The 12,187-nt window shown below is 45.8% G+C and overlaps 2 protein-coding genes across 5 annotated transcripts; one reads left to right on the plus strand and one right to left on the minus strand.

Annotated features, from left to right (window-relative positions):
* The first annotated feature begins 6 nt into the window (after positions 1–6).
* Positions 7–9,819, plus strand: GSTZ1 (glutathione S-transferase zeta 1). Of its 4 annotated transcripts, none has more exons than XM_041401836.1 (9): positions 7–137; positions 3,168–3,219; positions 3,793–3,860; positions 4,422–4,502; positions 4,958–5,083; positions 5,616–5,691; positions 6,506–6,558; positions 7,821–7,870; positions 8,620–9,819. In XM_041401836.1, exons 1-9 carry the CDS (start codon positions 117–119, stop codon positions 8,744–8,746), a joined length of 654 nt encoding a protein of 217 aa, XP_041257770.1. In that variant the 5' UTR covers positions 7–116; the 3' UTR covers positions 8,747–9,819. The 4 variants fall into 4 exon arrangements, with proteins under 4 accessions (XP_041257770.1, XP_041257778.1, XP_041257786.1 ...); XM_041401844.1 differs by having other exon boundaries at positions 18–147; XM_041401852.1 differs by lacking the exon at positions 3,793–3,860 and having other exon boundaries at positions 24–147.
* Positions 9,820–9,910: 91 nt separating this feature from the next.
* On the minus strand, positions 9,911–11,517 carry LOC121334595 (acyl-CoA-binding domain-containing protein 6-like). The gene is made up of 4 exons (XM_041401872.1): positions 11,449–11,517; positions 11,085–11,139; positions 10,262–10,359; positions 9,911–10,125 (listed from the first exon to the last, which is right to left on the minus strand). Exons 1-4 carry the CDS (start codon positions 11,465–11,467, stop codon positions 9,911–9,913), a joined length of 387 nt encoding a protein of 128 aa, XP_041257806.1. The 5' UTR covers positions 11,468–11,517.
* Between the last annotated feature and the right edge of the window lie 670 nt (positions 11,518–12,187).

Genomic DNA, 12,187 nt, shown 5'->3' on the forward strand with positions numbered 1-12,187 from the left:
CGGGCGCGGCGCATCCTGGGCGCGGAGCGCGGGCGGGGCGCGGGGCACGCCGGGGGATGCAGTCCCGGGATGCGGCGCCCGCAGCCGCCGAGCCCTGAGCGGAGGCCGGGACGGCGATGAGCGCCGCCGCCGCCAAGGTACGCCAAGGTACGCGGCGCCGGCTCCGCGCTCTCCCGCGGGGCGAGAGGGGAGCGGGGGCGATGGCGGCCCCACGGCGGTGGGAGCGGGGCTTGGGGCGGCGGCTCTCCGCTTCGGCCTCGCGGGCCTCGCTCGGTTCGGCCTTGTCGGCGGCTCTGGCTTCTGGCGCCCCGGCAGCCCGGGAAGGCCGGGATGGCGGGTCGCGGGAGGACCGCGCCCCCACTGCCTGCACCCGTGTATCTGTCGCAGTGGAAAGCAAGGAATTTAATCCCGTGCTAAATAAAATGCTTTAGTGTGCTAATGCTTTTAGCGGTGCTGCTTGCTTACCATATTTTATTCGCGTGCACTGTTCACACCAAGTCCTGCTGAAGAGATACTGAGAATTTAGGAGCAAATCTGTCCCTTCTGCTTTACGTTTGAACCCAGCAGAGTACAAGCTGTGCCTTCCAGGCACCGAGGTGTCCCCTGTGCCAGCCCCCAAGGAGCGGTGTCTGTGCAGGCTGCTGGGCTTGCTGGGTCTCAGGAAACGTGAGAGATTTGGCCTTTCCAAGTGCATCCCGTAGATCGCCTGGAAAAAGGTGGTATCCGCAGTAGACCGTACGACTCTGAAGAAGACAGAAAACCTAAGAGGTCAACATACAAACTTTGGGGTGTTTCTTCTGTCTTTAACAACAGGGAAGTGTGTTACCCAAATTTTTACTCTGGACTGGTATTTAAGCCCAAGCTTTCCACACTGATTGCCAGAAATGAAAAGAGAACCAAACCAGAACTCTCAGTAGACATGAAGCAAATCCTGTCCTCCTGCTATCAGCCCAGCTCCAACCAGGCTAAACTACAGGTTTTGGGGATTTTTCCCCACAGGGTTGTAAATGCAGGAAATTCTTTCCTGAGACTTCCCTGCACCATACTCTGCATTTCCTCTGAGGAAGACACGGTGTCACTCTGGGATCTGTCCACTAAGGACAAAGCATTTCCATTTTCTCTAGTATTTTCTTAGTTGATTATTTTTGCCTGTGATCTGCCCTGCTGCTAGGAGCAAAACAGCATAAACTCAAGAGACCTCTCTGTGCCCCAGCCTCTGGAGACAGTTCCCAGCTAAACAATGGGTTGGTTTCCATGGGTTTTTTTGGTGAAATCCTCCAGTGCCTTGAAATTATAGAGCAAGGCAATTAGCATAGCACAGTTTATTCCAAATTATAGCATAGGCTGTAAAACCAAAAAAGAACTGCAGAGAAGATCAGGAGAAATCTCTGCTAGCTGAGAGGCCAGAGTCCAAAATAGATGTAGTAAAGGACATGAATTTCTGAGCCAAAAAATCATTAGCTAGGTCCTCAGGAAAAGCAAGTAAAATTAGTATCTCATGACTGCTCTGTTTTCTCTTTTGAAGCTATAGTTTCTGTTTCTTTCCCTGAAACTCAGCAGGCTAGACAGTTGAAAAGTGAACATAGCTGATATTTCTAATGCCCTGATCCCAGGAGAATTTAAGAAAATCAGTACATACTTTATCCACTAAAGTGTTACCAGTACTTTCCATCCCTTTCCTCGTCACTTATAAATCTGAGTAATTTAGTCAAAGACATACTGCATTTGAAGTTATTTGAGCCAATCTAAACTGTAAGAGAAGCATGAAGTTCACAAAGAGGACTGGAGCACAGAAATCACCAGTGTCTCTGGTTTTCTGAGCATATCCCTGTTTTCTTTTGTCTTGCTGCTAAGTTTCTGGAAAAGTTTTTATGCATTTTGGGAGGGTAGAGACACAGAGAGAGCGATGGCGTGCCATGGGCTCTGTGTAAGCAAGGAGAGACATGATTACAGGTTTATTTAGAGACATACATGGATACCAATTTCCTGTGTGGAAGGAAAAGGCTCTGACACAAAAAAAGCACAATCTTTTATTTTACACTGAGTTGGTCTGAGAGCAGAGTAGCAGCTTCTCCTATATCTGCAATGTAGAAAATCCCCTGTACTGGCCAATCCTGGTGGGAGGGGAGCTTTAGGAGCACACTGGAATCTCCCTGCAAAGGCAGCCCATTCCCAGAGCTAGCAGTCATTCCCTAGTGAAACAGAAATTCTGCATGCAGCTTTAGTTTTCTTTTTTTTGTTCTCCAGGGTTAGATTTCTGCATTGGCAACTGGTGACAGCCTGGCAGGCTCTCCTTATTTGTTTCTGGATGAAAAGTTACAAAAATAAGAATGGTTCCCAAATGTGCTTCCAAGTTTAAATCTGGTTAATAGTTTTGATATCAGGGCTGGGAGAGGGTGACTGCAGTGACTCAGGATTGAATCTGACTGGCTGGTTTTTGTGTCCTGGGCACAGACTGGGGGGCAAAGTCCTTTCCTCATTGGTTTTAGGAGAGAAGCCTTTTCCCATTCCAGCTGAGTTAAAAGGGAAAACACAGAAGTTGGTTTTATTTCTGGAGACAACTGCACACACTTACCATGGCATCTGAAAAGGTGAGAGTTTGGACAGGGTGGAAGCATCTGGGAAGGCTGCCTTAGCATTATAGTTCAGGTAGAGATGAATCGTGTTGTCTTCATGGCTTTCATCTCAAACAGCAGAAGCTCTTCTTGTTTGGAAAGAAATCTGTCTTTTCCCTGAAAAGCTATTTCATACCATGCAAATACGCTTTTCCCTGAATGGCTGGAAAAGCTATTTCATACCATGCAAATACCCAGGTGCTTGGCACAATCTGTACAGAAATTGTTTCAGAAATCTAAGATGGGATAGAAGTTAGCAATATTGGATAGGGACAAAGAGGGAAGCTTTATAGGGACTAATTTCAAGGTCATTTGTGCATTGCTGGAAACATCAGGTGCAACTGGATAATGAGAAGGCTGTTTTGAGAGACAGTGAAGCTACCTGTATGCCCAAATCAGGAACAGTTACTTTCAGAAAGCCGCCTTCTCTCCTCCAAACATCGTTCTCCCCTGTCTTAGAGTTCCTAAAACGCCTTCTGCTCATGCATTCTTTTCTTACATTCAACACTCTGGTGCTCCCAGCCTATAACCCTTTTATCTTTCTCTTCCCAGCCAATACTGTACAGCTATTTCCGAAGTTCCTGTTCTTGGAGAGTGCGAATCGGTAAGATTCAATGTTCATCTCTCTTTTTTGTCTCAGTATTGCAATATCCTCCCCTTCACTAACCCAATTAATCAATCACTTATTAACAGAGAAGTCAGCAAACATGAGCCTGGAACAGTGAAGCATCTCCCCGTGGGGAGGGAGGGAAAGACAGCAGCTGGAGCAGGTGGCATAGAGGGGAACAGATAAGAGGGCTTCATGATACTACCCCAGACTCTATCTTGCCCAGGTCTTGAGACCTAAAAATGGCTGGGAATGGTTCCTGCTTGTACTGAGACAGAAAGGTTTTAAAGGTGAGCACATGGTTCTGCCATCTATAAGCTGAATCAGGAAGGACTGTGCTGCAAAGAGTTGCAAAGCTTATTTTGAAAAATGCAGTGGTTTTGCCAGGACTGGTCTTTAGTACTTTGGTCCTTCATTTGCCAGAGCACTGTCTTCTCAGTGGACTCAGGCCACCCTCCTTGAGGGATAGGGTCTTTTTTCAAATGTAGATGATAACATTTTCCTGAGCCCATTACCAATGAAATTGGTTCCAGTGTAGCTGCCTGAAGCTGTACACTCTGCTCTCCCTAGCACTGGCTCTGAAAGGAATTTCCTATGACCTGGTCCCAGTGAACCTCATTAAGGATGGAGGACAGCAGGTAAGGATAAAAATACCACTGCTCTCTCCAGGGTACTGAACTTAGGGGTCATTAGGAGATTTAAGATTAGCACTAGAAAAGTTCATGTATTATATTGTAGGGGGCTGCAAAAGGAAGAGATGGGTTGCCAAAAGAGATCTTCACTGAGGCCTTACTTGGGGGTCCATAGGAGGGAGTTGTGCACCTCAGGGTACCACTGGCTCAATGGGGCTGGTATGGGCTGAGGTAAAGTTGGACAACTGGGACAGTAATGGTGGCACTGATGCACTACCACTGGGCATTGCAGTGGTGCTTTATCAAGAGATAAGGCAGTCTGGGCCAGGATGCAGTGATCGCTGAGCCTCAGTGAGGGCTTGCTGTAGGCTAATAGTATAGATGATGTAGGCTAATAGTAGGCTAATAGTATAAATGATGCCAATAGCATCATTTACTGCAAAAATTAGTATTAAGGTAGAAAGAAAAAGGAGGAAGGAAGAAAATTTGGTAACTGGGTTCTTTGTGAAGAAAACAAGGAAGAAGAATTCTTATTGCTGTAGAGTAATATCAGGTTTGTTTCCACAGTTTTCTGCTGAATTCAAGGCACTGAATCCAATGCAGCAAGTCCCAGCCTTGAAAATTGATGGCATCACCCTTTCTCAGTCAGTGAGTTATCAGCCACATCCCTGTTAACCTTTTACTCCAGCCTGCTACCCAGTCTGGATGGGATGGCTTTGTCCCATCTTTTTCCCCAGAGCTCTCACCTATACATTGGAAAAGAGGTGGCATTTATGATCCCACTTGGGAAGAGAAATAGCACATATTCCCTGATGGGAAACTACTGTCAAGGATTTAAGTGCAATTCTGCTGTGGTTCATAACTCCACCTTTCACTAAGCAGTTTGTAGTCTGACTTTGATGGCTGTTCCATGGTTTGCCTGAAATTACAGCTGGAACAAATGACAGGTCAGAGGGGTTATTCTGTTCTTTGGGTTGGTAACAAACTGCAAACTTCAAAAGCTGTTGTATTCTCTTGGATCAGCTCCCCTTTCCCAGGTGTCCAGAATGTGAGGTTTTGCTTGGCTCTCCAATAACCTCCCATTATCTCTTTGTTTATTACAGCTAGCTATAATTAATTACCTAGAAGAGACACATCCTCACCCCAGGCTCCTGCCCCAGGATCCAAAGAAGAGAGCCCAAGTCAGAATGATCGCTGATCACATTGTCTCTGGCATTCAGCCTCTCCAGGTACTGCCATGTCAGATCCATGCAAATGAGAAAATCAGACAGGATTTCTGTCTCTGAAATTCTCAGTCTCCTTAAATTCTTGCCAGCCAACCGGGTGGCAGAACTTCAGATTAGTGTGCTAGCAGATAAAATCTGCTTAACCTCTGCCTGATCTAGATACCAATGGCACCAATATAGTATTTCCAACACAGCAAATCCTATAGCATCCCAGAGTTCTTTCCAGAAACAGCTGAATCCATATGGTTTTACTGCTGAGTCTAGGACATTTTAGGAAGAAGAGAATTGAGCAGCCGAAAGGGAAGAGGCAAAGGGATACCCTGGTAACTGTTACAGAAGGGTAGTGCCAAGAGAAGGATACAGCAGGGTGCATGATTTGGTGCAGGTGAGGTCAGGGCTGACCCAACCAAGTGAACTCCGGCCAGGGGTTCACCCTTGGCAACTCCTCATCTCCCCTCTCCTCCACTGGATGACACAGTGGGTAAGATCCAGCCAGCAGTAGTTATCTAACCTAGAGATTGCTTTGCCTTCACAGAACCTGAGTGTCCTGAAACAAATGGGGGAGAAAAAAATGGAATGGGCCCAGAACTGTATCATGTCTGGCTTTCAAGGTACATCCCACATCCAAAATGATAAGTATTTTGGCTGACCTTACAAAAATGCTGCACCACTGGCATTCTACTTGCCTTTTTCAAGTAGAACCACAGATGTTCCTAGGCTGGTGTGCTGGGGTCCTGCTTTGCTGTCAGAGACAGTGCTCTTCCTGCCCAGAGTCTCCTGTCCAGGACTAGTAGCTCCCCAGGATCTCAGAGGAAAGATGTGCACAGAACACTTCCACTGCTGCACATGGAAGAGGGGAAGCCTGGTGCCATGCTGCACACAGTGCAGCAGTTGATTCATTCTGAAGCACCAGGGCTCACAGCATTTCTAAAGTTCTTCATATATATAGATAGATACGCTTTTGTAATTGGACACCTAATAGCAAACAGAGTCTAGCAAGTAGCAGAGTATTTCTTTGCCTTTTTGAGAGATATAAAGTGCTTTGGGTTCCCTCAAAATTCTTTCCCCCATGTACTGCAATGACAGGCCCATCTTCACTTCCTGGCAGACACAAACTGACTAAATCTTTGCATTTCTCCCCTCCCCAGTCACGTGTTTCTGCATTATCCTTGCAGTACTTCAAGTGCACTGTCTAAAGCAGCTGAAATCACCCTGGGTCTAAAAAAGCCAAGGGACCCTAAAGACTCCCATAACACTATAGTAAGATTTCCATTCCTTCCAGTTTGTGTCCCAAAATGCTCCTTTTTCATACTCTTCTTGGGATTAAGATGCCCTTGTACCTAATTCCCAATCTAGAAAGTGTTTGGTGTCCCTTTCAATTGACTTTTCCAATGCCTCATTCCAGTGTACTACCTCTCTTGACAGCACTGGAGCAGATTCTGCAGCACACTGCTGGACGCTACTGTGTGGGGGATGAAGTAAGTATCTGAGAGAGCCCTGTGTGCTACTGCAGGACTGAAAACCCCAGTATCTTCCCCTAAAACAGGAGAGAAAATTATTTGAGGAGACGAGCACAACCCCATCCAGTGCCTAGAATTACATGGAGTGCCTTCACCATAACAAAGAACAGATGCATAGATCCTACTTAGGCCATTACTGACTGGCAGAGAGTTATGGAGATGTTTACTTGTCCCTGCCTATAACCTGCTGATGGGCAGATTCTGCAGCTGTATCTAGGATATGGCTGGTACTAGAGAATATGGAAAAAGATGATCTATCATTTCATCTTTATGGGATTTGGACTTCAACATGTCCTGTAATACAGGCAAAGCTTGGCTCAAGAAACATGGGTTCAGTTCTTAGCTCTGTTCTAAGGAACTTTTAATCAAATTGTATTTTTCTGCTCTGATCATCCAATTTTAATATGGAGAGATTTCACAGAGCTCACATAAAAGCTGTTCTGACCCTTACCAAACTAGAAGCAGCTCAAGCCTTTTCCATTTACTTTCCATTTATTAGTTCTGCTGCCAGGCAAAAGATCTTTCCTGTAAAAGCCTTAGAAAAAATGAAAGTTCCTGCATTTTTCTGGGATGCAGGGGATTGTCTAGTAGCAGCCTTATGGAGCCCTACTTACAAAATCTAATGTTGGAGAATAACATGTGCTCTGAGAGGCACCCAGGCTTCGTGACCTGGGGAGCAGGGTGGGAGCAGCTGCCTCTGTCTGTGCAGACAGGCAATCAGCAGCACTGCCATTAAGTCTTCCTTTCAGATTGCAAGTCTCTGAGCCTGTGTACAGAGGCCCTATCACATATCAAGCCTTGACACTGGCAGGATCTGCTTGATACTCCAGCAGTGCAAACAAGCAAAATTTACTTAACTTTTTCCAGCCATGCAAACACCCCTCTCCCTCCATCACCTCCCTCTGCAGCTTGCCATCAGACGTGTTTGCTTAGAGGCAGTTGCCATAGAAGCACAGTGTCCTTGAGGTCATAATGATCAGCTGGTAAATATAAAGTTCCCTAAAAGCTTATGGCTTCTACTAGTAACTGAAATGAAGTTCTTTTTCTTACACTGTTGCTGTAGTATTAATGCTGAATTAAATAATTAGATCATCATAACCACTCCTCTGTACTGGCTGATAAAATAATTTCTGTGCTGGTCTCAAAGCCTGCCACCACTGGGAAGTGTGAGGGGAGAGGCTCTGAGTTATTCTAACCTCTTTTCTCTGCTATATTTGCAGGTTTCCATGGCTGATCTGTGTTTAGTGCCTCAAGTTGCCAATGCTGAAAGGTAATTAAGGCTAAGTTTGAGATATTCTTCAACACACCTACTTATGCTGGGCTGTCAGAGTTTACCTTCTGCTGCTCCCTATGCCTGTTAGAAAGTATCCCTTCTGCCTGCCCTATCCACTCATGTTTCTTCTCTCCATGAGTTTTCCTATATCATAAATACTGTCTCTTTTGGAAGTAATGAATTGTGGTCTCCTCTTATAGGCCCCTGGGGAAACCTGATCTAAGACCTTAGAAAAGCTGAGGTTGCCCCCACTCCATGTTCTCTGCCCCTCTTTGCTTTATTCTGACACTGCACACAGAAGGAAAGATCAATCACACTTTATTTAAAGCCTTAAACACATGCAAGTAATGGCTGCATGATTCCCAGAAAAAGCAGTGTTTTCTTACCTTGTGCTGCACATTATGTAAAAATCTGGTGAAAATCACACAATCACAGAATGATTGGGGTTGGAAGGGAGTTCTGGAGGTCACCCAATCAAATTTCCCTGCTAGAGGAAGTGGCACAGGATTGCATCCAGCTGGGTTTTGAGTATCTCTAGAGAAGGAGACTTGACAACCTCTCCAGGCACCGATTAATCTCTCTAGAATTTGTTTGTAAACCTACAAGGATGGACCTTTTCTGTTAGTACAAATGCCTGTGAGATTCTCTCATACCTAGGCAGGCCTATCACACTGCTCTGCACTTCAGCTCACTGCTGCACTGGCTCCCCAACTCATAGTACTTCACAGATTCTTTTCTTTTTACAGATTCAAAGTGGACATGGGTCCATATCCCACAATAACCAGAATAAATAAAGCTCTCTTGGAGTTAGAGGCCTTCAAAATAAGCCACCCTTCCCGGCAGCCAGATACTCCTGCAGAGCTGCGAGCTTGAAGCCCTTGTACTCACTAAATCTAGAAAGCTGCCATGATAAAGAAGACAACACCTACAGGATGAGTACGACTTCAGTGCCAGTAGGAAACCCCAGTACTACTGTTTCCCTTTCATCTGGATGGGAAGGACAGAGGACCTGGAAGTAGTGTGGATGACTTCCAGGAGCTATGCCTGTGCTGGAATACCTGCAGCTAATAGATTGCATAGAAAAAACTATCTCCATGAAGCAGATTAAAGCAGAAGTATCCATAATGATCAGAAGTTCCCTCTGTATGGCTTTGGGTTGGGGAATGTGGCCACAAACAACTGTCTGTACTCCCCACAGGGGCTACTTCATTCTACCATCTACAGAAAGATCATCAGGGAATCAGTGTACACAGTGTGCTTATCCTTGGAGCTGCCTCAGAGCCACAGCACAGTCATCAGTTCCATGGATATAAACAATCACATCTAGTCTCTGATGGAATATAGCTAAGCCATTGTTGGGGTCTTGAAAGAGTCAAGTTGGCAACTCTGTCACCCCTTGCAATAACAAGAGCAGTCACACAGAACTTATAAAAGGTCTGCCTAGAGCAAAGCTAGGTGATGGTGCCTTAAGACAGCAAGGCACAACCAGCTCTCTCCCCTACAATGAAACTTATGTTCTCTTATTTTTCCCATCCTCAGATACTGCTCTAGGTGGTTTCCTAGCCTTCAGCTGCAGAATGTTTCCCAAGGAAATCCCACCCCAGATTCCCTCCAAACCAGAATCATGCCTGTACTTTTACTGTAAAAGAGCAGCAGTAAATACCATTCCACTCATCCCAAATGAAACCAAACACCTAAGTCACCTAACAAAGCTGAAAGCACCCTGGGAATTCCAGCTAAAACCTGTAGGGCAAGAAAGGAACCCATAACCTTTGTTTGTGTTCTTGTGCAGAGTCACCTCAGATCCCACTGAATGTTTTGGCACCTGAGCCCAGATACTCTATATCAGGTACCCTAGGAAAACAATACCTATGGCCTTCAAACTTTACAAACCCACAATCTCCTGTACCAAGGTGCCATTCATCTACATACAGATACCTGGACTACCATGTTGCTTGGACTCATTTATTGCCATCCATATCTGTATTTAGGCTGGTGAAGAGCCTTGCTGTTCAGGCTCATTCAGAGAATTGTGAATTATCCTAGGTCCAACTGGATCTTGAGTGTGCTGTTATAAAAGGTCCCAGCACAGTTTGAGCCCCCAAAGACCAACACTGTGTGCAGCTTCTGCTCCTCTTTGTTCTCCTTATCCATATCCATCAAATGGGTGGGAGTCAGGTCAAGCAATGTGTGGCCAGCTCGGGGAACAGAGCAGAGGTCGTGGTGGATCACTGTGCTCCATGAAAGGGTATCTGAAGTGGAAAGGGGATATCAATACTGACAAGCCCATTCCTAGTGTAAGGGATGAGACAAATGGACTAGACTAGGTGTTCAGAAACACCACTGCAGCCCCAGAGTCACCTTCAGCTATCAAAACAGGGCACTCACCTAGGTGGAAGACAAAGGCATCATGCAAGGCTCCTCTGGCATTGCAGCCTCCACTGATCAGAACCTTCTGGTCCGACACAGCCAGAGCAGCATGAAAACTGTGACCAAAGCAAAGTCAAAAGGTGACTACAACAAAACCTGCGGGGATGGCCTCAGTCAGCAATGGGCAGGGATTGTCAGACTTCATCAGGAGGAGGCTTAAGCTTCAGGAAGACTTGATCAGGACTGGGGGCTTACACTGCAGGAAGAAAGTTGGCTTCTGCATCTCTCTGCCCTGAGAGAAAAGCAGAAGAGAGAGAGAAACCTTGCAGAATAACCCTAAAAGAGATATTTGCCACTGCACGTCAGGACTGAAGAGCAATCTCAGAAAAAGCTAACAAAGCTCCTATGCTGTGCTCTGTGGGGTGAGATAACAGGCTAGCTGGGCTCTGCATTGATTTAGATCATTGTTCTAGTGAGCAATTCTGTCCCTTTAGGAACAGCATAGTCCTGGTACAGGAGTTTATTCCTCTGTGTGGTACAGCACCTCTCCAGGCACTGTGAAGACAAAACAGCAGGCCATACAGTTTACTAGCACACAGCAGAAAACTTACCCTAGCCTGAAAGACAGTTTTCCAGGGAGACTAAGGAATATCCCCCCACACTATCCAGGCACCAATGAGGACAGCACAGGAACTCCTGGCCTCACAGTGGAGAGAAGATCCACTGTATTTTGACTAATGGAACAGAGATATGCAGCTGGGTCTGATCACAAGCACTGTTTAAACCTGGCTTCAAAGAGAAATGACAGAAGATAGCTCCTGGGTCTGCAATAGAATCTTACCAACGTGCAGAAGGCTGTCCTGCCAGGAGGGGGACTGACGTGTACTCCATGAAACCTGACAGACAGAGAAAAGGCAGGTGAGATGTCCCAAAACCTCAGCCTCATAACTAGACAAACTTAAGATACTCTGCCACATCAACAATGCCTCTGCCTTCTCTGTTACCCAATTTCTTCCCCAAAAGCCATTGTTTTTTCTTCATTCCCTCCCTTATTGCCTGAGAAAGGGTTTTTTTAACCCATAGTTTTTCATCTGCATTGCCTAATCAGGAATTTGTATAATGCTACTGCTATTTTTCCATTGAGCACACCTCACTCCCAAGTCCCTGTGTTGGAACAGACCTTCCCAAGGCACAGACTTTCTTACCCAGATCCAGAATGTGCATGTCACTGAAGTAGACAGAAGTCCTCTGACCGCCAAAAATCACGAGCTTGTTTTTCAATAGAGTAGCTGAATGCCTGGGCAGAGAGCAAGCAAATTAATAAATCATCTTCATCAAGTTCCCAAAACTTCCATTTTAGCCTTGGCCTCTTCTGCTGGGCTGCCACAGCTTCAGTCTACACCTGGGACAAAATCCCACCAGGTTTCACAACAGGAGGTACTGAGAATTCCATTGCTCTAAACACAGCCCTATCTTAAGGGGTACATAGTGGAAAATGATCACTTAATTAAGAAATCACACTGGTGTGGGAGGGAAGATAAGCAGAGGTTTCCTGCACTATTTTTGGATAGCTGGAATTAAAGCACTCTCACCCAAGCCTAGGCAGAGGCTTCTCCCCTTCTGAAATGGGCTGATACCAAATTTCATCCTCTGGATTGAAGACATAGAGCACATTGCTGCAGGGTGCAACTGCCAGTGATGTCTTTCCGGGGAAAGTTCCTCCAAAAACAAAGAGCTCCTTGTGGTAGATAGTTGCACTGTGGTAGGTGAGCACTGGTATCCTCCCTTTAGCCTAGAAAGATTTCAATATATATTTGTTACAAGAAGTGCATTATTTGCTGCATGACCCATAAGAAAGGGGCCCACATCATGCAATGAGTTTGACAAGTCTCAGTTTTCACTTTATTGGCTCCCCAGCCAGAGCTTTGCTGCACAGGAAGACAG

Source organism: Onychostruthus taczanowskii, unplaced genomic scaffold, assembly GCF_017590055.1.
Source record: "Onychostruthus taczanowskii isolate IOZ18803 unplaced genomic scaffold, ASM1759005v1 scaffold1, whole genome shotgun sequence".
NCBI classification, from domain to species: domain Eukaryota; kingdom Metazoa; phylum Chordata; class Aves; order Passeriformes; family Passeridae; genus Onychostruthus; species Onychostruthus taczanowskii.